Genomic DNA, 22,279 nt, shown 5'->3' with positions numbered 1-22,279 from the left:
ATCACAAGTTCAGACAACTGCCGAAGACATTGTGAAGATCAGAAAAGACTCGGGATTCGAAACTTTGGACACTGCCAGTGTACATGACTGCATTGACTCACATGCAAATAACTTAGATGATGCAACTCTCCTTGAAATTGTTAAGAAAATTGCATATGAAGAAGAGGAAAACAATTCTGATGTGGATAACACCGAAGTGGCACCAAAAGAATTTTCAACAGAAGAATTGAAGAAAGTTTTTCGGGGCTTGACACTGCCTGCAAGGCAATTATGAATGGAGATCCAATTGTTGGATGTAGCACCCAGATACGGCAAATTTTATAAAATGGGATTCAATGCTACAAAGACTTGTATACCGAGAAAAAGAAGAGATGACTTCACCAAACTTCATTTTTGAAATACCCAAATAAACAATAAAGCTTTTTTTCTCATCTCTCATGATGCCAAGGGGATGTAGCCTCCCCGTTGCTTTTCAACATCGTGGTCGACGCCATTATGAGGCAAGCATTCAGAAACAGACGGGGCATACAATATGACAAGGATCACTATGTGACTGACCTGATGTTTGCCGATGATAGTGCTATCTTTGCTGGTAACGACTCTGAAGCCACGGACATCCTCTACGACATTGCCCGCATTGCCCGGCCATACGGTTTGAAGATCAATGCTGATAAGACAAAGGCCCTGACAACAGATGGGTCGCAAGCCACCATCTATCTCGAAGTCGTCCAGATAGAGCAAGTGCAGGACTTTAAATACCTTGGGTCGCTGGTCCAGGAGAAGAAAGTTGCATCCATCATGGAAATCCACAGCAGAATTGGACAGGCGGCCACTGCGTTCGCCTCGCTCAAATGGTGTCTGTGGAAGAGGACCAACATTTCCTCAAAGACTAAAATCCGACTCTTCTGGACTTTGATCCTGCCCATTCCCCTTTACAGATCAGAAACATGGATTTGTCTCAAGCTAGATTTAAACAAACTTGAGGTATTCCAAATGCGATGCCTGCGGCAGATTTCGGGCATCTCACTTCATGACCACATCACTAATGATACCATCCGCACCAGATGCCAACAGCAACCAACCATTGCCGACCAAATCCAGAAGCGAAGGCTTAGATGGTTTAGCCATGTATGTAGAATGGGCATGAACAGAATACCATCCACACTCCTTTGGAGACAACGACCCACCCAATGGAGCATCCAACGGACCACGCCTAGGAAAACGTGGGCCAAGCAAGTGGAAAATGACTTGAAGAGCCAACGTCTCGACCTTAACCAGGCCAGGACTGACGCCATGGATTGTAAAGTATGGAAGAACATCACAGAGCAAGTCCGAAACCCTGCGGCACCTACAGCAGCATACTGGTTGCGTGGCCAACCGCCTCCCCCAGCTGCCAGCTAAGGACCAAGAAGAAAAGAAGATGTTACCTTTTCATAAATAAAATTTTTGCAATATTTTTTATTTCAAATCCTTTTAATTGGCTATCAAGTGCAAACTGTTTATAGATTTATTATAATTTGTTTATAGACTGTTTCTCTGGTACACATTCATTTAAAACCCATTATAATTATACCTCAATCAGCACGGTTTCACATAACACGGAACAGTTTTGGTACCAATTATCAGTGCTATGCGGGGTATTGCTGTATTATGCTCCACGTGGGAATAAGAATCTCGTATTTCGGTGTCATAATTCTTCTTGCTTGAATTCTTACTTGAAAAATCATGATTCACGAAGCTGCTGTGGCACATTCAATAAGCTCCATTCTGCAATTACTCTCTTTGAGGAGTTTAGGGTGGTATGGGGAGTAACTTTTATTGGTTGCCTGCCAAAAGTAATCAGCTTTAATAACTTTGCAGAATGTTGAGATTTCATGGTCTCGACCAGAATATGCTCAGACTGGAGTCGCCTCACTGTTTTCGGTGAACCTGCAGCAAATTCAATACATTTCTGAACAAGGAATGATGATAACTTACTCAGAGGCTGTCTGAGAGAGAGAGAGTGCAGTATGAGGAATGATGGTATCCCCTCTTGAGGGTTTGTTTTCAACCTCTTTGGTTGAGAAGTCATTTTCGGTGTAATTTGTAGGTAGTTTTGAGCTCAATGGCTCTAAAGGTGGATACATATTGCTATCCATCTTTGCTCCTTTCATTTCAGCCCCGGGAAGGCAGGAACAGTGCCGCTAGAGTGACCAAGCAGTATATAAGTTAGTAGGTTAATTTAAAGGAAAAAAAGAAAGGCGTTTAACTTTCTTAAACTTGCTTACGGTTTGTAAGACTAAGCCTACAGGAAAGTAAAAGAACTTTTTCGCAGTCATGTCACAAGGGTCAACGTCATTGCTGTCTCGACACATCATCTTACATATTTCAATCATTTGGCAAATGTCCAAGTCTAATTCCAACAATTTACTATCTAGTATGCTCTCTATAGCTCTCTATTGTCGTAGTAGATGTTGACACATTTCATCTCTGGCAGTATCTCTGTTTCCTCATTGCAAAATGGAGTGTGCAGTGTTACCATCTTGCACTTTTACTCATTGAGAGCCAAGTCAGTTTCGACAGCATATTACGCGTGGATACTGTCGTTTCTTGCAGATCTCGTAGCACTGCATGTGTAATTTGTGACAAAGCATGACAGAGTAACATGATCCAACATGATAGTATGTTTGTAAAAATAAAAATACTTGTATTGTTGCAATCATACTATTCAACAAATGGCTACAGTTAAATAGGTAATTAGCCTGTTGGCCTAACCTCTTCAGCGTTTATTCAGTAGAATAAGCAGCAGGTGTGTGTATCCTATTTATCATTAACATTGATTCAGTAGAGTAAGTAGCAGGTGTAAGCATAAATTACATCGTTCATGATTTCGGTTCCAGCTGTTCAAAATTTAATAATGTCATCAAAGAAGTTTACTCATAAAACATCATTTTGGCTACTTTGCATCCTCTTGCCCTTTTAATATATTACTACTAAATGATAAAAAAGTTATTAAAAGGGATAAAAATGACAATTGTAAATAATCCCATATAATATAATAATGGATTAGTTAGAAACAATTTGAAATTTGTTATATACCTAAAAACAATATGTTATTAAACATGCATATTAGTAATTGCTAAATAAAGAGCCAGAAAAGGTTACTACCTGAAGGTACCTCGTTCTACATCTTGACCACTCATTCTGACATGAATTCCCTCTTTCAGCAATGATCCAAATGCTAAGGCTTCTGCTAATGCCCAATCAACAGTTCGAGCTTCAACCATCTCAAGTCTTGATTTTAAAATTCGTTTAATACCAGGATGAATCTTGAAGTTTCCAGGTGGTGGTGAACTGAAAACTGTTCCTATATGTTTAAGTATATCTTCAGAGACACCTGTTGGATCACATTTCATTGGGCTTTTGGTGCCAAAAAATCCTAGAACAAAATATTAATTATCGATTTCTCACATGAAGAGAATTTAAAATGATGCTATCTAACAGATTACACTATGTAGCAAAAAAAAAAAAAAAAAAAAAAAGTTGGTTTATATGTATTTTGTGTACAGAATGCATTGGTATTTCTCTATTGTCCAGATTGTAGCAGGAAAAGTTTTAGGTTTTGTGAACAACACCAGGGAATGTCTGAGGGGTTGAGAGTAAGGAAGTTGCAGAGCATCATTCATCTTTGAAGGGCACAAAAGGTAGTCTTTTATTTAATGTTGGTTGCTGTATTTGAGGGGTTTGTCACAATGGCCACCAAGGCCATTGTGACAAACCATATTGTGACCATATTCTGCCTTGCAATTTACTTTTGACTAATCTGTCTAACTAAATCTGTCACATTATGATTATCAGAGACAATTATAAAAATTTCATCATCGTCATCAACTGTCATCATTCCACTATTCCATGGGTCGACGTATGAAGCCTCTCCACCATGCCCTGTCAATGTACTTCTTTCTGTTGTTGATTTCATTTGTTTCCTCCTCTCTTAATGACATCAGTCTTTATCATGTCCTGCCACCTCATTCTTGGTCTCCCCCCTTGGTCTTTTGTCCCTTAATTGTAAATCAAACATTCTTGGCAAATGCCTCTCATTCATCCTTCTTGACATGTCCAAACCATTTCAAACAGGACCTTTCAAACTTATTCTGGAGTTTTTCAATTCTCTCCCTGAATTCTCTCCCTAATCACATCATTTCTGATTTTGTTAGGTGTTGTCTTTCTGGCTATGCTCCTCACAAATCTCATTTCTACCCCCTGTATTCTGCTTTCATCCTTTTTTCTCATAGTCCAAATTTCAGAAGCATATGTCACAATTGGTACGTAATAGAATTATAAAAATCTATGGTAGACATCTACCCAGATCAAATTTCAACTAATAAATTTTATAATTTTTATTCTATCCACAGAGCTGAAACTCTGTATAGCTGGAGCCTGAGCTATTTCCTTGAATTTTCCCACTTAAAATTTTAGAAGTTTCTAGTGTTTTCATGCAAAAGACAAAAATATACCATCATATGTGCATTTTTTAAGCCTTTTTAAGTTATTTTTTTTTTTTTTACTCCAGCCCTAACAAGCCTAGCACTCAGGTAACATGATACTCCATTCATTTTAATTTTTAGCGAGTGTGTGCTCTGTTTGCAAAAGGGAGCTATGTTAATGTTGGTGTGAGAACGCTTCGACACTGTGTCAGAGTTCTTCAAAAGCTTTATCGAGAAAGCAAAGAAAACAAAAAGCAAGCAACTGTTTGCTGCCATAAGAAACAAAGAAAAAATCAGAAACAACTGTTTTTTGAAAAAGAAAAAAAGATCATATTCCTTTCTTGAATGTTTATTGTATCTACTAACACAAAATCAAGGAAATTCATTGTTGAAAGTCACACTTGAAACTGCCTTCCCCTCCATGCCTACAAAATGCAGATTTTAAAGCCGAATGATAAACCTACCCGTTTCCAATTTGCACAAGAAATTTTGTGAAATGTCGAAGCTGATGAAAATTACCTTTGGAGATGGAGATTTAGTGATGAAGCAATGTTTTACGTATCAGGGAGGGTAAATCGTCATAACTGCAGAATATGGGGATCGATAAACCCTCACGCCATTCGAGAATTTGAAAGAGATAGTCCAATGGTCAATGTCTGGTGTGCTTTGTCATGTTCGGAAGTTTAGGGGCCTTTTTATTTGTGGAAAAAAAAAAGTGACAGCTGATTTTTCCTATCTGGTGACCTATCCGGACATGTATCTGTTACCACAACTGGAAAATCATCAGTCAAATGTGGTGTTCCAGCAAGATGGTGCACCGCCACATTGGGCTCTTATTGTCCGAGAATTTCTTGACTTGCATTTTCCTGGGTTTTTCCGAGAATTTCTTGACATGCTTTTCCCAACCCAGCATTGGTCCACCATGCTGGACCAATTCCGCGGCATCCACACTCACCAATCTTACACCGCCTGATTTCTTCCTGTGGGGATGGGGGAAGGACATTGTGTACAAGACCCATGTGACCTCCCTCGATGAACTAAAGCTCAGAATTGTTGCTGCAATTGAAACAGTTACACCACAAATGTTGGAGAACACTTGAAGGGAAATTGAATATTGCTTGGACATCTTATGTGCCATGAAAGGTGTGCATGTTGAAGTTGTTCTGCATTCTGCAGATTGATTCTATAACTTTTTTAGTTACACTTTCATATTCAGTAGGCAGTTTTATTTTTGTTGTTTCCTGTTTGAAAATTATAGGCCACGGAAACCCCGATGATAATTTTTAATCATCCTGTATATCCCATCTAACAAATGCATTTTGAATATTTCTGCAACCTGCAATGCAGCACAAAACATATTATTTGCAAAATTCACAAGTGATGCAGTTTCTCTGCCACTGTATATATATTATATATGTGTGTGTGTGTGTGTGTGTGTGTGTGTGTGCGCACTGAGTTTTCTGAAAAGAACAAAGTTTTGCTTAAAACAACTTAAACTTTATTCGTATTTTTACACAAGTATATAATAATAACTTTATTTATCATCAATTTGCTATACATAGAACGAATCATTTGACCAGTTCCAGAGGGTCTGTTTCCCGGACCCCCTGGAACTGGTCTACGGACCCCAGTTTGGGAAAGGATGTCATAGAAGACAACATTTTTTTGTGATATAATGAATGTTATCAGTTTTTTTGGTTGAAGCAATATTTCTTGAATGATTATGCAGGCTAAAATCCAAGGCCTTTTCTCTAATAAGATAGAAGCTTTTGGCTACCGTATGTAGCCTTTGTCAACTAATTGAGAATCGGAAATAGGTGGTTTTTATGTGTGGCTGACCTTCAAGTACATTATGGGTATGTGTGAAGAGTGACGAGGGAGAGAAGTCAAGAGGGGGGGAAGGTTGAGGTAGGTGACTGCCATCTGTACAAGGCGAAAATATGTAGTCACTCGAAAGTAACCGTAGTCATTTGCATTTGAGGAAAAGCTATACAGCAATGTTTGAAATTTATAATACAGCTAACTTGCCACTATTTCCAGAGGGATTACTGTCAAGTATATGTCAGGAGCAGAAAATGTTCTCCACTATCCACACAATAACGAATTATTATAAAACTTATAACACAGCTATCAACAGAAATATTTTCTGGTAATTTCATTGCAATCCTTTCATAATTGTTGCCTACAACAATTACATAAAGCAATAAAGCAAAATATTGTACAAGTGTTATAAAGCAAAATATTGTTCCCTGAAACAATTACAGTAAAGCAAACTGCTTTTTTTTTTTTATTAATCAAATGAGCATTGTGTGTTGTCAGTGTTACATCAGTTTTTTTTTTCCCGTTTCCACTGTGGCTTCTAATAGATGAATTTCCTTTATTTTGTGTTAGTAGATACAATACATATTAAAGATAGGAAATACGATATTTTTGTTTTTCAAAAACAAAAACAATTCGTTGCAATTCTTTCGGTTACGTTTCTTATGCCAAGAAACAGTTGCATACAATTTTTCCCCCCTTCCTGTCAGCTAAGTCAGTCACCTTGGTAACGGTTTGTTTGTTTGGGGATTTATTACGTGCATCAGCATCTGTGGTCATAGTGTGCCATATGTATGATTAGTGTGTATGCTATTTCTTCTTGGATAGAACCACTTCATCGGTTGGGGATTCTTGGATTATTACTGGGTCAAATTTAGCTAGTTTTTTTTAATTGTACTGGAGTAAAAAGATTCTGGCATTCTCTTGTATATTTTGTGCATTTGACAAGGATATGTTTTACTGAAAGCACAGTGTTACAGTGATGACACTGAGGGGGGGGGGGGTATTCCCCTCTTAAAAGATACCCATGAGTGATATTTGTGTGACCTATTGGCAGATGAGCCAATATTACCTCATGTTGTCTGATTGAACTGAAGCTGGAAGGCAATCGCTCAAGGTTTGGCTTGATACTTCGAAGCTTATTGTTAGATTAATTTTCCCTTGATAACTGTCACTGGTACATGCATTTTTCCTGGATTATTGGTCTATAAGCCTTGAAGAGGTACTTTCCACTTGTTGTTGTTGGATGGTAAGTTAGCAGATTTGGCAGCATTGTCAACTAGTTCATTTTGAGGAATTGCCATATGTCCTGGGACCTAAAAAGAAATATATGTCTCTCTCAGGTTCTGACAAGATATGCAAAGATGTGATTATTTCTTTCATGACTGGGTGGGTAATGTTCATGGTATTTTTCATGAACTGTTCATTTGTTCATGTTATATTGTTCATTCCCTTGCTTGAAGTGCACTTAAAGAATGAGAAAATTATGAATATCAGAGGACTCAATGTAATTCAGTGCAACCTGAACTGCTATTAGTTCAGCAGAGAATATACTGAACTCACATGACAACGACATTGATTTCAATGTGGGCATGATTCTTGGTTCCATCAGTATGTATGACGACAAAGTAGGGAAACCGGTCTACTACTGCATGGTATAGTTGCAAGAAATTTTTCCTATGTAAAGTAGATTGATTCCATTCATGAAGGTGTAAGTCGCATGTAGATAGATTGACGTTCCAGGGAGGAAGATATGATATTTAGCTTTTGCTGATAGGATGTTCTTAGTTTTTTAATATTCTCTAAAAAGGTAAGTTTATGGTCTAATGTGATTCCTAAGAACCATATGGTGGGGTGAACTGCTATTGGTTGGCCATTCAGTAGTTGTTCCAGACGTGAATGGAGTTTATGTTGGTAGCTGTTTGTTTGTTGTTTGTTATTTGGTTTTTAGGAGCATTAGCAACTAAGGCCATATTGCTCCGGGATATGTGGTGGTCATTCCCTGACCTTTCCGCATCCTCCGTATTTGGTGGTGACAGGCTCGAACCCTGGTCTATTCAAGAAGCATGTGCTAAGCACTGCTGCTCCTTCCCACCTGGCTACGGAGGCGCCGATGTTGGTAGCAAAAACAGATTCACGTTTTTTGGGGACAAAGTTGAAAGCCACTAGTTTGTGTTCATGAACTGATCTTTTTATTGCCCTGTGTAACTCTCTCAACAGTATTCATGATTTTCACATGACACAAAATGCTAAGGTAATCTAAAAAGAGTGCTGTTTGTTTGTTTGTTATTTGGTTTTTAGGAGCATTAGCAACTAAGGCCATATTGCTCCGGGATATACGGTGGTCATTCCTGGACCTTTCCGCATCCTCCGTATTTGGTGGTGACGGGCTCGAACCCCGATCTAATCAAAAGAGTGCTGTATCAATAGTTTTTGGAAGTTGTTCAGCAATGGTGTTTATTGTAATTATAAAAACTGTAGCGCTGAGTACAGAGCCTTGGGGAACTCCTTCTTGTATGAATACTTGGGATAAGAAAGTTTTAAAAGGAACCTGAAATGTGCGTTTGTACAGGAGGTCCTGTATGAAAATCTGTAGATGTCCTCGAAGTCTATGGTGATGTAATTCATGGAAAATGCCATAGTTCCAAGTGGAATCATAAGCTTTACTGATATCGAAGCAAACCGTTACATGAGGAATGCATTCCGAATAGAGTTCTCTAGTCTTACTAGTATATCTAGGGTTGATCTGTTTTGGCAAATACCAAATTGTGCAGAATGTAGGAAATTAAAGTTTTCTAGGTACCATATTAGTCGACAGTTTATCATCTTTTCAAGGATTTTTCAGAGGCAACTGGTCAAGGCAATGGGTCTATAGCAAGCGAGGTTTGTTGGGTCTCTTCCTGGTTTAAGGAATGCAAGGACTGTAGTATGATGCCATTGTTTAGAAAATGTATCTTCTAGGTAAAGTCTCTTAAACAGATCGAGGAGTGACTGTAATGATTCAGCACTTAGTTCCTGTATCACTGAATAGTGAATATTATCAGGTACTACCGCACATCTAGATATTGACAGAGCTCTACGCAGTTCATGGAGAGTAAACGGTAGGTTATATCGTTCATTCCCTTTTGACGAAAAGTTTAATTTTTGCTATTCCGTATTTGTTTTAAATCTTCTGAAGGTTGGTGTAACTTTCTATTGCTGAAGCTTTGACCAAAGTTTCCCCCTTAGATATTGGCAATTTGAACAGGGCCAGAAATGTCTAGTATCTGCTTATTTTTCTGATTATTTTCCAAATTTTATGTGTAAGGGTTTCTTAATTGATGGTTGAATTAAAGTGGATCCAAGCTGCCTTTTTATTACTGCATCTAACATACCTTGCTTTTGCTCTGGTGCATTTTAAGATTAGCTGTAGTGAAAGGTATTCCATGCTTTATTTTGCTCTTTTTTAGCCGCGTGGAATTCATCACTCCACCAGATTTTTGGATGTATTGGCAATTTTTAAGAGGATTTTGGTATGGTTTTTCTGCTGCATGCAATATTGTTTTTGTGACATAGTCAACCACTTCATTGGTTGGGGATTCTTGGATTATTACTGGGTCAAATTTAGCTAGTTTTTTTATAAGTCTGCCAATCAGCCTTATCAGTGAGCCACTGAAGAAATTTAGTAGGTTGATAAGAAGGCTTGTTTATTAAATCAATTAATATGGGAAAATGATCCCTATGCATTAGATCACTGTTTACTGTACACTTTAGAGTAGTATACAGGGTGGATGGACATTGCAGAATTAGTTCCAGAAGGAAGGTGAACATATGTTGGCAGCCCCTCATTTAGAAGAAGAAAGTTATTGTCATCTGAACATTGTTCAATTAGTTTTCCTCTTCGATCAATGTGGTTGTTACCCCATAGTGTGTGATGTCCATTTAAATCTCCAAGAAAAAGGAAAGGTGTGGGGGAACTGGGAAATGAGACTATTTAGATCGTTTTGTCAAATGGTATTACTTGGTGGAATGTATAAGGAGCAGATTGTAATGTGCATGTCAGCAGCTACACGGATAGCTACTGCCTCAAGTAGAGAATTCAGTAAGACATACTTGGGAGAAATATGTGGGTTTACTAAAACAACTACACCACCATGTGCAATATATTGGTTCTGTCTTTTCTAAAGATATTATACCGAGACAGTTTTGGTGTATCTTGAGGTTTTAAATATGTCTCTTGAAGGCAGAGACATATTGGCATCTATTTAGAGGTAAGATCATATATGTCATCAATATCGGCACAGAAACACAAAAATGTTCTGAAACCTAACAATTCCACTGAATTATTGTGTTCTTGAAGTTCTCTGTTTTTCACTCTTGTTTTTATCTTTTTCTGGAAAGTAAGGCTTTCCCGTGTCCATGTCTTCTTCGACAAAAATTTCTAGGACACCATTAGTATGCAGATTTTTCATTAATATCCATTTCCTCTTGATGTCTGGAAGTTTTGATTTGTTTTTCTTTGCATTCTTGGTCTGGGGAGTAGATTTCTTCAAGTGGAAGAGATCTTGGTGTATTGACTGCTTGAGTTTGAGTTGCACTGTACAGAGTTTTCAGGCAATTCGAGAAAGACTCTTGTGGAGGTACTGATAATTCAGTTTACATTGCTGTTGACTGGTATCTTTTGATGATATGGGTCTGTTTGGATGGGTTGGTGGTGAGATTATCTGCTTTGCTGCTTGATAGGAAACATTATGGCATGTTTTATATTTTTGAATAAGTTTTTCATTTTGCTAGCATTCACATGTTCTAGCATAGGCAAGGTGGTGGTCACTTCAGTTTCAGCATATTGGTTGAGGGACAGTACAGGCTTCACAGCAGTGTTCTATTGAACCGCACTTTGCACAAGTAGGGGTTCCCCGGCAAGCTGTCTGGGAATATCCGTACTTCTGATTTCAGAAACACCACAGTGGGTTTGGAACGTACGGTCTGACATTGCATACCAAATATACGGCCTTAATGGATGTTGAACAATGCAATGTGTTAAATATCAAGATGAGATTTCATGTAGGGCTCATCAGACTGCCATCTTTTCTGGTGGAGATTCTCTTGACTTGAATTACTCCTTAATCTTTAAGTTCTAGCATTTCCTCTTTGGATACATCTAATAAATCCCAGTCTGAGATAACTCTTTTAGAGGTGTTCAGTAATCTGTGGGGGTGTTGCAGTTATTGGTATACCTGCAAAGAGATTAATGTTTAAAAGTTGCTCAGAATGTTTGGCATTAGAGGTCTCGATAAGAATATCTCCTGACCTAAGTCTCTTTACATACTTGGGAGAACCAGCTCTACTTTTCAGTTTCTTTTGGACTCTGAATGGTGAGAGTTTACCAATTTCATTTTCACCAGTTGAGTGAATTATCAAGGAAGTTGGGACTGGATGTGTCTCTGTCTCAGTTTCTGGAATTTGGAAGTTACTGCAATGGAACTATCTTTTTAGATGTCTTGGGTGAGTTTGGCAGCCCAAATAAGTCAGAGTTTGATTTATTCATGACTTGCTCTTTTTGGCCCTGGGAGAGTATCTTTTTCTCCCTGGTCTCCACCACGTGGAGGCAAGAGCGGTGCCACCTAGTGACCCAAGCGAAGAGGAGGTTAGTTTAAACTAAAAATAAAAAAGGAAATTAAAGAAAGGTACTTTTCTTTCTAGGTTATATTATTTGAATAGATCAATTTAATTGTAATACTCAGAAGTTAATGGACTTTCGAAACTCAGGAGAAACATATTTACAGTAAAGCATACCAGATAATCACTATGGAAAAGTGCTGTGGTCACTAATATCACTTGGCCCCCCTTGGTAACTGTGACGGATGTAGCTTAAAAGTCTGTTTGTTGTTTGTTGTTATTTGGTTTTTTTAGGAGCATTAGCAACTAAGGCCATATTGCTTCGGGATATGCGGTGGTCATTCCCTGACCTTTCCGCATCCTTCGTATTTGGTGGTGACAGGCTCGAACCCCGGTCTAATCAAGAAGCGTGTGCTATGCACTGCAGCTCCTTCCCACCTGGCTACAGAGGCGCCCAATTAAAAGTCAATACCAGCTATGTGTAAGTTGATTCGTTCTAGTCAGCGGCGTCATGATTATACGGGAAGTTCAAACATATGAAGTATGCCTTCTAGTTTTTTGTAGGCAAAATTTTAAAAAATGCTTACTCGATCGTACATATCTGCTGTTTTCAAGTTAATTATTAGTTTTTTTTCTGCAATTTAAAGGTAGGAAATAAAAAAAACAAACTCTGTTTATGTATATTGAGAATTTCAATTTTGTAGATTAAGTAAAAATTATAGGAGTAATTAGTTTAGTCATGAGAACAATTTTTAAATTAGGCTTAAAAACGCCAGAACCATTTAAGGGTTACCTAAATTATAAAAATTTATGCATTTCAAATATTAATACAGTTCTTCAAAATTTATCATTGCCAAAAACATGTGACAAAGTTAAGACAAAGTTAATGGTTCATGAAAGTTGGATCGAAAGCTAAAGCTGGATACTAATGCATTGGACTGGAATGACCGATGCAGAGATCTTGCCAGAACAACTTCTTGCCCGCTCCTCCTGAAACCGGCTGTCCACAGCTGTGGTTTTCTTTTTTTAGCTGAAGGAGTTTATTACTGATTTGAGTTTGCCACAACTGAGAAGTGATTTCTACTTGCTATTTCAATAATGGATTCATAGACAGTGTATGTCACATTTTGGCGATTAAGAAGATCCAGCCTTCAGATGCCAAAATCTGCACGTTCATCACCTGGGATGCCAACGTGATGAGGGATCAAGTAGAAGTTGACCGACTGGTTAGATGTTTCATAGTGACACAATCAAGATCAGATCTGTTTCAAAATGGGATGAGAGAGTGAAAAAAGTAAGGCTGAATGGCAGTGACTGCAATTAAAGGGTTCTCTATATATATCAGATATTGTTTGATATGGTGGTTATGTCACTCGAGCTAGTTTTATTGCAAACAATTCTTAAATATAGATACTGCAATCAATAAGAAGAGAGCTACTGAGAAGGCGGAAGAAACTGTGGCAGAACCTACAGCTGCATCTGTTTTTTAGTCATCAGTATAGATAGGGAATTTCTTTAAGTTTTCAAAGATATGTGCTTAATGTAGCTGCAGAAAGTAGCTGTTTGCTATGGAGATATTTTCCCCGTCTCAAAAAGAAACTATCAGAGATAAGCAAGAATTAAGATCAAGGAGGTTAAGCAGTAGCAATGTCTTGGAAGATATATTGGAAGTTAAGGATCCAATTAGGCATGAGCTCTTACAATCAAAGTCCAACAGAGCACTTTTCTTTAGGTTGAAAGGAAGAATGGCATATTGAAAGAATGAATGAGTACAATGAACAATTATACAGAGAAATACAGTGGGCCAGTACATCAGAGTGTCTTATAATTGGGGATTTTAACTTCCGAGGTATAGACTGAAACTTGCGGTTTGGGCACTTCCACACTAGCAAGGCTGTTGTGGATTTATTCGATGATTGGTTTCTACAGCAGCATGTTACAGAGACAACATGAGGGAGTAACACTCTTGATCTAATTACCAGCAGATTATTCATGCATTAAGAAATTACATATAAAGGAACCACTAGGTGGCAGTGATCACAGTGTACTGATGTGGGATTTACTTAAAGATGTAACTCCATTAGGGGTAAAGGGTCTGTTTGGATGGGTTGGTGGTGAGATTATCTGCTTTGCTGCTTGATAGGAATGCTGCTTGATAGGTTTTTGCTTTCGTAAAGGCGACTACAGTGGTCTCAGACAATTTTTGATAATAAGAATAAATAACAGTAGCCTCCACTACTAGAGATGCGTTATTTATTATTTATATAATATCGGTGTAAATACACCATAGTTAACCCATAGATTTTAGCTACGATTGTAGCGTAGAAGGCATCGTTTTATTGTATCTCATAATGTGGTTGGTTTCACAACAAGATAGCTACTATTGAATAACTTCAAATAAATAACGCTTCTCTAGTAGAGAAGACTATTGAATTACTTCAAATAAATAACGCTTCTCTAGTAGAGAAGACTACTGTTATTTTAGATTGTTAGATTTATTGTTATTTTACTGCTATGTTAGAGAAGAATAACAGTAGTCTTCTCTACTAGAGAAGCGTTATTTATTTGAAGTAATTCAATAGTAGCTATCTTGTTGTGAAGGCAACCACATTATGAGATACAATAAAACGATGCCTTCTACGCTACAATCGTAGCTCAAATCTATGGGTTAACTATGGTGTATTTACACCGATATTATATAGTTAATTATCAAAACCCATAAGGATTATGCCTAGTGCATTTAATTTTCCAAAGTTATTTATTATAAATAGTGCAATATCTGGTATCTCGTTGTGAAGGTTGGTTGGTTAGGGATTTATTTGGCGCATCAGCATCTATGGCCATAGTGCACCATACATACGTTGTGAAGGTGGCCACAATATGAGATATAATCAAACAATGCTGTTACACTACTTATGTAGCTAAATTTATGGGTTAACTATGGTGTATTTACACCATATTATATAGTTAATTTCAACCCATAACATATTATGCCTTGTGCATTTAGTCTTCAAAATATAAAGTAGTGTAAGTTATTATTAACTTTGTATTCTTTCAGCCAATTACATTTGCTCTTCTGCTCATTCCCATTCATCATAACACCCATTCACTCTCTTTCCCTCGTGCTGGGCACTCTTTCTTTTGACAAAATCGATCTATGGAGAGGGACCTGTTTAGCTTCGGCTTACGTCCAGTGGTCGTGTTAGTACTTGGGAGTGACACCAGATGGCACTAATATCTGCTTTAGCTGCCACTCCGACCTTGGGGAAAGTAGATCCCCTGGAGCAAATTTCACATTGTTTATTGATTTATTTTATTCTAATTTATTATTATACTGGTCTTTCAGAGTGATGGAACCACATTAGCTTATGCCAAAGCGGGACCTCAAGCCCACATCCATGAGGCTGGTAGTCCAATGTCGTAACCACTGGGCCATCGCACCCATTTTATTATTATTATTATGAATTAGATGTTTAAATGAACATTTTTTATACAATCCATATAATTTATATCTGTACGACAGTAAACTGGTTAAAATTAAACCAAGCCCTACAAATATGGATATTAAATTATGTAAATTAAGACACATTTTACCTTTACCCCATTTACTTAGAGCGTCACTCCAACACGTCTCAGCACCAAAAGAACGAAAGCTAGAATATTGGAACCTTTTAAATGGTACTGCCCTTGGAAATACCAACTTACCATTTACATTAGATAAGAAATGTATATTTTTTCTGAACTTAATGTTGCAATTTTGAAAACGAAATGTAAAGTGAAGTGCAAACTAATTGAGGAATTGCACTTCACTTTACATTTTGTTTTCAAAATTGCAATATTAATTTCATTGAAAATAAAATGTAAAATGTATTGCTAAAATGTTAATTAGCATATGGGGACAGAACTATCTTCCAATGGTCCTTGAGGTTGTCACAGACATTCTCTCAGATATGCCAGACAAGCTGTTCTTGCTACCTGGGAGTCTAAAACGCTGATGGAACTGATATTCGGGTGACACTCAAGTCAAAGTGGACCCAATTTCGGCGAAGTCCGGACGGTCTATGACAGCCAAATCCTCTGCTTGCACCTTCACGATGGTGGGACTGTTAGTAATCCTGGGTATAACCTTCATGCACAAGTACATGGTGGGTGACCACCCAGGTGTGAACCAACGTAAGCAGGGTTCGAGGTGTGGTGCCCACACCACATGGAGTAACGCTGCCCCCTCTATGTTACCAGGCAGTACTAGGTGGAAGATGACTCTCATCAACCAGTGATATACCACCACTTTGCTTATTGGAGGCTTGAAGTGGTGGAACCCATGTTTAGTCTCTAGAGCTAAGTTCCGGCCAACCCTTCCCTATCTCTTCCATCATGCAGTATGATTGATGATTTTTGAGGTTATGATGAATGTCGTGGCGAGATCCAATATTCCTTACATTTCGAGGGTACAGCTCTAAAACGGTGTTCGCAGGCCGGCCGCTAGTTAGTACACCGGACTGAACCTATTGGTAACTCTCTAGGAAGCTTCCGGATCAGCTAGTGTATAATCTTGCTACCTCTACTCTGCCAGATAGTGACTGGAGGGAGTCCGAGTAGTGTGTATGCGGGGAGCATTGTCGAGGCCACGTTATGTGAAGGATCTGGGTATATTCTTACCACATGTACGCCATATCCAAAAATTTCGTTACTTCATACAGCATGTCTTCATAAGCAAACTTTTTCTTACTATTGAATACACCATGAATTGTCAAACTAATAGAGCAAGCTTATCTGCGAAAAGATCTAAACCTCCCAAACACTTCCGTTTAATTTCACAAATATACGTGGTCTCAATTCTAATCTCAACGATGTCCATTTCCACTTGCAGTCTTCCAAACCCCATGTACTTTTTCTGACTGAATCTCAGTTATTAGTTGATTCAACTACTGTTCATCTCAGATGTCCAAATTATTTGCTGTATGATTCCTTTCGCCTCAAAGGTGGTACTTGTGCATATGTCCGTTCTGATATTCCCTGTCAGAGACTTCGCAATTTGGAATCTCCTCTCTTTGATCTTCTCTGGCTTAAAATCTCTCTACCTCATTGTGTAAAATTCATCTGTTGTCTCTACCGTTCTCCCAACTCCACTAATCACTTGGGGCTCTTTGACTTCCTCTCTTTGGAACTTGACTTTCTCCAGTCCAACTTTCCTAACAGTGAGGTAATTTTCCTTGGTGATTTTAACGTTCACAACTCCAGCTGGCTTCCGTTTTCTATTCACACCGACCCAGCAGGTCGAGATGCTGAGGCTTTTGCAATTACTAATGACCTAGCACAGATTGTTCATTTACCTACAAGAATACCGGACAATCCTAATCATACAGCCAATACGCTTGATCTTTTTCTCACAAACAACCCTTCTAAGTACAAGGTTGAAGTGAGAGGTCCTTTAGGCACTTCAGATCACAACTTGGTGATTGCCTCTTCTCCAATGGAACCTTTATCTCATGGCTATTCCCAACCTCGTATTGTTTGGCATTACAAGAATGCAAAATGGGATGACCTGCGAGACTTCTTTTCTTCTTTTCCTTGGTCTGATTACTGTTTCAAAACTTCTGATGTCAACGTTTGCTCAGATCGTGTCAGTGAAATTATTCTTTCAGGAATGGAATCCTTTATCCCACACTCCACTTTAAAATCTCGTCCTTTATCTAAACCTTGGTTTTCCAATAAATGTGCTAAGGCTGTCCAAGAGAAGAACGTTGCATATCGTAATTGGCTTGTTTCTAATTCTTCAGTTTCATTTTCTGCCTACACCAAAGCTCGCAACAATTGTAAAGCAGTTATTAATCAGTCCAAACTAGAGTTTGAACAGGCTAAGAGTAGAAAACTTGCTTCTTGCCCTAATGGTAACCGAGCATTCTGGTCTCTTGCCAAAGCTATTGGCTGCAACTTTTGCCCATCTCTGCTCCCACCTCTGTCCAAACCAGATGGTTCTGTTGTCACTTCAGCCAAGGATAAAGCTGACCTGCTAGCATCCCATTTTTCTTCCAACTCATGTATTAATGATCTTGGTAAAACACCTCCCACCATTCCTAACACGCTCCATTCAATGCCTCCTGTGGTCTTCCGTCAAAAGGATAACAGAAGGATTTTGATGAATCTTGATGCTAAGAAAGCACCAGGTCCTGATGGTATTTCTCCGCTTGTTCTCAAAACCTGTGCTCCTGAACTTACTCCTATTCTTTACCGCCTTTTTTCACTTTCGTATTCCAAAGGTGTTTTTCCTTCTGCTTGGAAATTTGCTCATATCCAGCCAGTTCCTAAAAAGGGTGACAAATCCCTCCCATCCAATTATCGTCCCATTGCAATTACTTCTACTCTTTCTAAAGTAATGGAGAAATCAATTAACCGCCAACTCTTAAACTACCTAGAAACCTTCCGTCTGATCAACGATCGCCAGTATGGATTCCGTCAGTGTCGATCCACTGGTGATATTCTGGCTTATGTTACCCATTTATGGACTAATTCAATGGAAAGGTTCGGTGAAACACAAGTAGTTGCTCTTGACATCTCAAAGGCTTTTCATCGTGTTTGGCATAAAGTCTTCTAAACAAGCTTCCATCTTATGGTTTGCCAACTGTTTTTAGTAATTGGTTATCCAGTTTTCTCTCTGATCGCTCACTGAGGGTGATGGTAGATGGCTCTCTGTCTTCTAACTTCTCCACTAATGCCGGTGTCCCCCAAGGTTCAGTTCTTTCCCCCACTCTTTTCCTCTTGTATATCAATGACCTTCTTCCATTGACTGGAAATCCTATCCATAGTTTTGCCGATGATAGCACATTGCATTCAACTTTCCATTTTGAGAAACCTTGTCCAGCTCAATCAGCTTCAAGTTCTCGAAAATCTGCTGCCAATTCCTTAAATGCCGATCTTCAGGTAATTCTCCAGTGGGGCAAAGACAACTTAGTTGATTTCAACCCTTCCAAAACTCAGTCTTGTCTTATATCTCGCAAAAAGGATTCTTCTGCTCCTATGCTTATCTTTAGTGACACTCCGATTTCTAGGCAAAATGATATATCTCTTTTGGGGATTACCCTGACTTCTAATCTCTCGTGGCACAAGCACATTACAAATATTGCTTCCTCTGCATGTAAAAAACTTGGTTTTCTCTTTCGCTCTCGGCGTTACTTTTCTCCCAAACAGCTGCTCACTCTGTATAAATCGCAAATCCGCCCTGCCATGGAATATTGTTCCCACATCTGGGGTGGTGCCCTCAAAACCTCTCTTAGGCTTCTTGATTCCATTCAGAAGAGGGCAGTTAGGTTAATTAATGATTCATCTCTAACAGAGTCTCTCCACTCGCTTTCTCATAGACGCACTGTTTCTACTGCATGCCTCTTCTACAGATACTTCCATGGGCACTGTTCTTCTGAATTGGCTTCTATAATTCCCGCTCTCTCTTTCAAAACAGTCCGAACACGTGCCGCCACCAGCCAACATCCATTTACTGTCCAACTTCAAACCCACAGAACCAACTTTTCATCTTCCTCATTTATTCATTCAACTGCTGTTTTCTGGAACAACCTTCCTTCATAAATATTTCCTGAAAATTACAATCTACAGAAGTTCAAGTCCAATATCAACAAATATCTTCTTTCGTCTTCTCAACCTCCAACCCAAGCACAGTACTAAGTACTATAGGTTATAATACCTCTCGTGTTTGGGGTTCTCATAAAAAAAAAAAAAAAAAAAATATAAAAAGGTAAGTGTTCTAGCTGTTGTTCTTTTAGTGCTGTGAGCTATTGGATTGATGTTCTGAATAAATAGAGTAAGGATAAAATCTGTCTTAATTTAACATAATTTATTATGCATATACATATGTTTCTCTTTCCGTACTCCAGTTTACATTAGTACCATATATAGTTTGTATAAAAATTGACTATTTAATATCTACAAACTGCAAAATTAAAAATCTAAATCATAAAACTAGTAATAACAATATCATTATTAACATAATTAATAATATTATTATTAATTTGGGGTGCGATCAGCCGAGTGGGTACAACACCGGACCACCAATATCATGGACTCAGGTTTGAATCCAACAGTGAAAAAAAAAAAAAAAAAAAAAAAATAGAGAACAAAATATCGCAAGTTGCTTCATTAGACCTACTTCTCCCCCCCCCCCAGGTTGAAGTGACAGCTGAGGCAGAGTGGTGCCATTTAGTGTCACTCCCATAACTACCATCCACCACTGGATGTCAAAGCTAAACAAATCACTGGATGAGGATGAGAAGTAGAAATAATGAACACACTGCATTGTATGTAACAGAGAATAAAGTCTTCTGTGTTCATGCCTTGGGCAGTCACGTCAGCTCGAAAAGTCGGACACAGACTCCTGCAGATGACAGCGGAGCAAGTGGTACTATCTGCCGTATGGCTACCTCAGCTGAAGGGCAAGACCACCCAGTCCAACTATCTGGAAGTGGTTACTGCAGAATATTATATTCATTTTGATGCTCCACTTCAAGTGACCATACTTTGAAGTGACAAAGCTAGAGAAATATAAGACAATGGAAAGGATAAAACAAAACTGAGTGGTTGGAACAGTGGCCAAAATTTCAGGTCACTGAATAGTGCAGAGAAGACCAGAGATGGACAGTTGTCAATAACCTGATAGCTCCTGCAATCTTGGAGGGAAAAAAAAAAAAAAATCAGGCAGGATGTAAGCGACCAAACAACAACAAATATGGACACAGTAAAACCAGATCAGGAGAACAATCATTAAGTAGAACTACAAACCAGTGCAGCTGAAATGGAACTAGATGAGATTGCCATACCTAGAAGAAGAAGAATGCAAGAAAGCCCTAGCAGACTTTGAGGGTATGACCCCACAAAGCCTTATACCATCCTGAAGCAGAATCCTGTGGCAAGTCGCAGATCACTTCAATAAGCGAATAATACTGGATTATCTCAACAACAACAAAGTAACACTAGGCACCATCCACACAGCCATTTACTGTGCTGCTATAACAGAAACTAGGATGAATGGAAGGGGAAACCAGAGACCAACATAACACAAAATGCAAAGATAAAGAACCGCCAAACTGGAAAATAAGGCTACAGCAAATTATAGAAGAGATAACAGCGAAGATAGGCCAAGTGACCCAATAGCAAGGGGTAACAGAAGTAAGAAGGTGATCAGAAAAGTGAAGGCTTGTTTGTTGTTTGTTTGTTATTTGGAGCATTAGCAACTAAGGCCATATTGCTCTGGGGATATGCGGTGGTCATTCCCTGACCTTACCGCATCCTCTGTATTTGGTGGTGACGGGCTCGAACCCCGGTCTAATCAACAAGTGTGTGCTACCGCACTGCTGCTCCTTCCCACCTGGATAGGGAGATGCCTTAAAGTGAAGGCCACCCTCAAGAAAGACAACATCCACAGCAAACACAAGAGACCTATAATCAGAGGATCAAAGAATACCCTGAACCCTCAGGCAGAAACTCCTGGTACTCAGCAAGAGACCTTGCCATTAAAAGGAGAATGCCCAGAGAAAAACAGACAATGTGATAGTTGGTGGAAACCAGAGAGCCTTCTACAGGAAATTTGGACAAGAGGAGAAGAAAGGTAAAGGACCCCTCAGCCATATGGTACTCAAGGCATTCTGGAGCAATGAAGTTAACTTTAACAGTGGTACCACATGGATAGATCTAGAAGACAACCAATAACATCCAAAGGATGGAAAAAAAAAGTTCAGCACTGACATAAGGATACAATTTGTCCTAGACAAATGCAAGACCAATGGACTGCATGAAGGACATTCAGTTGGATGAAACTACCAGATGAAGCCTGGAGAAGACAATGAAGCCATGGCAGAGGGAGGCACATATAAATATCTGGGGATGTTGCAGGCCCACCAGTTAGACACAAGGAGATCAATGGCTATCTCACTGTGAAGGCCAAGGATTGAATAAAGGCTGCCCGCAGGGATCAATCCTTGGCCCTTTCTTTTGGAACATTGTTCTGGATGAATTTCTGGCCTTGGATCTGGGCCCCGTGGAAAGCCTGGCCTTTGCAGATGACATGATTTTCCTTGTAAAAGGCAACTCACGAGTGGTTGTAGAGCAAAGATCAAATGCCGCTCTCTTGCAGCTGCAGGAGTGGGCACAAATGCACATGCTCAAAATATCGCCTGAAAAAACCAAACAAATACTTCTAAAAGGTAATTTGGACATAAGAAGACGTCCACAAATCAAAATTAACACAATCACTATAAAAATGGTAACAGAACTAAAATATCTTGGAGTGGTCTTTGATTCAAAATTAACTTTTTACCCCCATTTGATCTACTTGGCGAAGAAAGTGCGAAATTATGCAGGTATGATTGCCAGGATCAGTCGAGCAGACTGGG

At 38.8% G+C, this 22,279-nt stretch overlaps 1 protein-coding gene across 3 annotated transcripts in view; it reads right to left on the bottom strand.

Moving 5' to 3' along the window:
* LOC150081753 (2-oxoglutarate dehydrogenase complex component E1-like) overlaps positions 1–22,279 on the bottom strand; it is a 1,213,922-nt gene that overhangs the window by 472,111 nt on the left and 719,532 nt on the right. For all 3 annotated transcript variants that reach the window (XM_090378853.1, XM_090378854.1, XM_090378852.1), the window contains exon 14: positions 3,148–3,418. In XM_090378853.1, the coding sequence (XP_090234979.1) occupies positions 3,148–3,418 (271 nt within the window). The remainder of the gene's footprint in view (positions 1–3,147; positions 3,419–22,279) is intronic.

This window comes from Mastigoproctus giganteus, chromosome 8, assembly GCF_048544385.1.
Source record: "Mastigoproctus giganteus isolate SK-2022 chromosome 8, ASM4854438v1, whole genome shotgun sequence".
Taxonomy (NCBI): domain Eukaryota; kingdom Metazoa; phylum Arthropoda; class Arachnida; order Uropygi; family Thelyphonidae; genus Mastigoproctus; species Mastigoproctus giganteus.
Note: the sequence above shows the minus strand (reverse complement) of the source record. Positions and strands in the feature narration are given on the sequence as shown.